Source organism: Propithecus coquereli, unplaced genomic scaffold (genome assembly GCF_000956105.1).
Source record: "Propithecus coquereli isolate 6110/MARCELLA unplaced genomic scaffold, Pcoq_1.0 Scaffold77, whole genome shotgun sequence".
Lineage (NCBI taxonomy): Eukaryota > Metazoa > Chordata > Mammalia > Primates > Indriidae > Propithecus > Propithecus coquereli.
The window spans coordinates 949,168-954,307 of NW_012153840.1; the positions used below are offsets into that span (position 1 = coordinate 949,168).

A 5,140-nucleotide genomic window follows, 5' to 3' on the forward strand; every position below is an offset into this window, starting at 1 on the left:
AAAAAAAAAAAAAACACCATCTGACTCCAATTCCAGAGGCCATTCTCACTCCCCACTTTTGCCCTCCATGACCTACTGCTTGAGGCAGGGCTGAAATCAGTCTCTCTTGTGTCCTCACCCTTGTTCCCTGAACAGGCTGAGACAGGCTTGGACAGAGCATGACACAGACAGGGGGAGGTCAGGGGGCTTTCCCAAGGTCACACGCAGGACAACCTCCCTGTTAGGTGTTAGGGCTGCTCAGAGGTGACCTGTTGCCAGGTTCACACCTGTTCTTGAGGACATTTGCTCACCTGGTCCCCTCATCACAGGGAGATGATGGAGCCAATGGTGTGAGCCTAAAGTTCTGGAATGTCAGAGGGACCTGGCTTCAAGTCCTATTCCACCCCTTAGCAGCAGTATGACCTTGGCAAGCGACTTAACCTCCGCAAGCCTCAACTTGCTCACCTGTACAATGGGGATAGAAATGCTATCAGTCTCACAGGATTTGTAAAAATTAAAAGCATTCTATAAGGCATCGGTGCCATGCCTGGTACAATAACCATTACAAGCTGTTGTTATGGTTATCATCCTGTAGCCCTGGACACTGTCCTTGGAGAGCTTATTATCCACTTTCCCCAGTGCTGTGAGGAGTAGAGTCAAACCAGCAGTCAGCAGCAGGTGCCACAGGCACGAGAACCAAGAACCCCTCGGGTCACCACCTGCTTTCAGTGTTCCAGGCTGGCCTGGTTCCGAGCCCTTGGCTACATTATTCTGGAAGCTCCGTGCTTTGTGCCTGCCCACCTGTGCAGTGCTGCAAAGCCCCCACTGCCCCAGTCTCAGCAGGCCCCCACATCGCCAGCTGGGGCCCTCAGGTGAAAAAGCACTAAGTTGCAGCCGTCTGCCCCAGAGGCTCAGCTGTCCCTGGAGCCTCTCAGCTGAGCCGGGAGAAGCCACATCCTCCCACTCCACTGGATTTTTCTCAGGCAAGCTTAGTCTCAGCCCCAGAGCAAGCGCCCAAACAAGATCCCTACATTTGTACCCAAAATATTGTGAAAGAAACTTTAAAATCCAGTGGGTCAATGGGGTTATGTCCTGTGTGCCAACTCCAATTTGTTGGCGCTCTATGCTAAGAAGGATTCAGAGGCTGCTTCTGGGCTCAGTGGGCAAGTATGGCCAGTGGGGAACGGGTTGGGTGGTGGCATGTGTATCCACATCTGCTGTTCTCGCATGTATTGGTCAGCTTTCACTAGGTAAGGCTGCAGTGACAAACAGCCCCAGAATCTCAATGGCGGACAACAGCAAAGCCCTGTTTCTTGCGCACATTCCGTGTTAACTGCTGGCTGGTCATCTGTGGCTCTGCTTCCTCACGCCTTCCTCATTCTAGAGCCCAGGTGGCAGGAGCAGCCCCACTCTGGGAAAAGCCATGCTCCTAGCACAGGGAGAAAAGAGAGTTGGCAGACACACGCAGTGGCTCTTCTGGCTCCTGCTCTAAACTGGCATGCGTCGTCCCTTCTGCTCATGTTTCATTGGCCACAGCAAGTCACCTGAGACCAAGTCTGACACTGGGAAGTACATTCCTTTCACAGGGAGGCACAAGAAGTCATACAGCAGTGGCTTAGCGTGCAAAATTCTCTGCGAAAGGGGTAGCAAATCTCAGGAATGATAATACAGTCTACCACCCTGCCTCGGGTCACCTAATCTGATGCCGCTTTTACAGATGAGGAGACTGAGCGTCAGAGAAATTCAGAGACGAGCAGAAGCGTCCCTGGCACACAATGAGGACTAATCCTGAAATCACCAACACGTAGCTGTGTGTGGGAGATAGTTAGAGGCACACACAGAGACCCAGAGGCGCACACACTCACACTCATACTCGCACACACCAAGGTGCTCACACACTCAGCCTCCCCCTGCCCAGGGCCCTGCCCTTTGGTAGAAATAGGAAGACCGTGGGCCACCCTCCTGGAGACCGAGTGCCAGACCAAAGGGAGTACAAGAGTGGCCCTCAGAGGGTGTCCGGCTTGGGGGCTGAGCACCCTGGCTGCAGAAGACTAATGGCAGGTGTGTGCCCTCTGCCTAGGGCCCAGATTTCGGCTATGTGACCCGGGAGCCGCTCTTTGAGCCTGTCACCAGCCTTGATTCCTTTGGGAACCTGGAGGTCAGTCCCCCTGTGACTGTGAACGGCAAGACATACCCGCTTGGCCGGATCCTCATCGGAAGCAGCTTTCCTCTGTAAGAGAAGCCATGGTGGGCTGGGGGCAGCAGGAGTGGGGAGGTAATTATTTCTCTTTAGCAGCGGCCTGGGTTACTCACACACAGAGACAGTGGCTGGGAGAATTGCCCCCTCCCGCGACTTTCTGTTAAGATATGGACACTCTTGGAAAGAAAAACAAATTAGCTTTTACATCTTAGTGGGAATTAGGAACAAATCTCTCCCCCAAATGGGAGGGTGTATGATGAGATTATACACCAGGTGGGGAAGGGATGGAGGAGTCCAGGGAAGGACTACCAAGAGAGGATGAGTGGGAGCATACCAGCGAATCCTCAGGGGTGCCCATACATAAAAGAGACATTAGAAACATGGCCCTACCCCAAAAGCATGAGTCCCTGGCTCCCTGGCCTGTCCACGATGCCCTTACTCCCTGCCCAGTTAACCCACCAGCCAATGAAAAGGCAGATTCTTCCTTGTCAGGGCAGTTACTGGGGAGAGCATAACACCTCAGGTTCACAAAAGGGCTGCCAGGAACCTGCACATGGGCATTCAGCCAGGATTTGGTCACCAAGTCCCTCTGAGCCTCATGGGATGCTCTATCTTCTGGGAGGAGGCCACTGGCTCAGGCAGTGACCATTGCCCACTCTCCCCTCTTCCCTCCACTTGATGGTCACTCATTCATTCAGCACCTGTTTTCTGAGCACCAGCCAAGTGCCAGGCCCTGTGTCAGGCAGGAAGCCCAGCCTCTGCCTTCAAGGAGACAGCGGAGGTCACAGATATGCAAATAGACCCTAATGAAACAGAGAGGTGAACAGAGAAAGAAAGAGTGACAGGGAAGAAGTCAGAGAAGCCCAAGGAGGGGCCCTAACCCCTTGGGGAGTTTAGAGAGGGCTCCTTAGAGACAAATATTTATTGAGGACTTGCCTTGTGCCAGGCGCTGTCCTAGGCTCTGGGGATACAGCAGTGACCAGAACAGACAAAGTCCCAGCTCTCAGGGAGTTCACAGTCAGGTAAGGGGAGTGCAGAAAATAAACACAGAAGCAGGTAAACAAGACGATTCCGAGTGCTGCTGAGTGCAAGGAAGAAGACCAAACGCGGTACCGTGCTGAAGTTCCTGAGGCAGGGGCACCCGGGCTGTTGTGGTTTTGAGGAAGGGACTTGGAGTTGAGGCTTGGATGGTGAGGAGAAGGAGGCAGCCATCAGAAGATCAGAGGGGAAGAGCATTCCAAACAGGGGGGAACAGCAAGGCCAAAGCCCTGCAGTGGTGACAAGCGCAGCGGGTGGCTAGAGCAGACAGAGCAGGAGGAAGGACGGGAGGTGAGGTAGCAGGGCCAGGCAGGGGCCAGATAGAAAGGCATCTGTTGACCACTATAAGGACCATGGGTTATATTCTGAGGGCACTGGAGAGATTGAAGACCTTGGGGACTCTAGACGTGAGAAAGGGCTTCCTGGAGGAGGTGTCTCTTGAACTGATTAAAGTGAGTCCAAGTTAATGCAGCAAAGAAGCACATGGGCGAGGGCAGATTTTGGAGCCAACCTGTGCCCTATCCCCCTCCAGCAGTCCAGACAGGACTTGTGTGCACAGAGGATGGCCTCCCATACTCACTGGCACCCCGGGAACTGACACCCGGCCTCCACACCCTTCACACGGGCAGTGGCTGCAATGAACACCTCTTTCCCATTGGGCTCAAACGCCTTCCTGCCCGAGCCAGGGTCTCTCCGCCCAGCTCAGGCTCCTTCCTGTGACTTCTCTGCTGATGCTACCCTGGGTTTAGGCTGGGTTCCAGAAGTCGAACTCATCCTGCAGGCCTCTGGCGGGGCAGGCACGGTGGGCAACCTTCCAAAGGGCCACCTCCCTTCCAACCCTGCTCCAGGTCTGGCGGGCGGCGGATGACCCAGGTGGTGCGCGACTTCCTGCAGGCCCAGCAGGTGCAGGCGCCCGTGGAGCTCTACTCAGACTGGCTGACCGTGGGCCATGTGGACGAGTTCATGACCTTCGTCCCCATCCCAGGCACAAAGGTGAGCCAGCCCCTGAGGCTGGAGTGAATAGGATAGTGGCGCACCCATGCACTACCAGCCCTTGCCAGCAGAGGGGGATCTAGAGGAACAGGATAACATACAGGAAGAAGGAAGTAGGAAGTAGGCTGAAGCTGGTTTGCATGTTGTTGATGTGGCAGGTAAATTTTTAATGCAAAAACTCCAGAATATTAGCAACTGCATGTGTAATCAATATATAAATTATTAATAAGAGATTTTATATCCTAAATCCTAAAAATCCAGTGAGCGGCCAGGTACGGTGGCTCACACCTGTAATCTCAGTACTTTGGCAGGTCAAGGCAGGAAGATCACTTAAACCCAGGAGTTCAATGTTACAGTGAGCTATGATCGTACCACTGCACTCCAGCCTGGGTGGCACAGTGAGGCCCTGTCTTAAAATTTAAAAAAAAAAAAAAAAAATCTGGTGAGTATTCTACTCTTACAGTACATCTTAGTTTGGACTAGCAGTTCCAGTATTCAGTAGTCACACAAGGCTGGTGGCTGTAACGCTCTAGAGAGTCACGGGTATGGGCCTGCAGCTCTGAAAAGAGGGTCTTTGATTTTCTGAAGTGAAAGGAACGGCTGTGTCTTCATACCCTGAACACTGTGCACGTGGCCTGGCTTCTTGGCATCTTAGGGAGGTTCTTCCATTCCGTCCAAGGCCACCTTTGGCTCTGATCTTTGTTTGGCCTGAGGGCGTTGCCGGGGCAGAGGGAGGGTAGAAATATTTCTCCGAAACAAAGAAAACCCTCCCCAGCAGCCTTCGCCACTCGGCACGGGAGGCTCGAGACGATGTGCAGGCAGCTCCGGGTCCTCGGGCAGGACTCCCTCTTGCTCCTCGGCCACCATCCCTCCTGACACTGTCCCTCTGGTCTCTCTCCCAGCAATTTCGGCTGCTCATGGCCAGCACCT

General features: G+C 53.7%; 1 protein-coding gene across 1 annotated transcript in view; it reads left to right on the forward strand.

Moving 5' to 3' along the window:
* PADI2 (peptidyl arginine deiminase, type II) overlaps positions 1–5,140 on the forward strand; it is a 43,918-nt gene that overhangs the window by 33,060 nt on the left and 5,718 nt on the right. The window contains exons 11-13 of the mRNA XM_012662474.1: positions 2,060–2,211; positions 4,066–4,210; positions 5,113–5,139. Of these exons, the coding sequence (XP_012517928.1) occupies positions 2,060–2,211; positions 4,066–4,210; positions 5,113–5,139 (324 nt within the window). The remainder of the gene's footprint in view (positions 1–2,059; positions 2,212–4,065; positions 4,211–5,112; position 5,140) is intronic.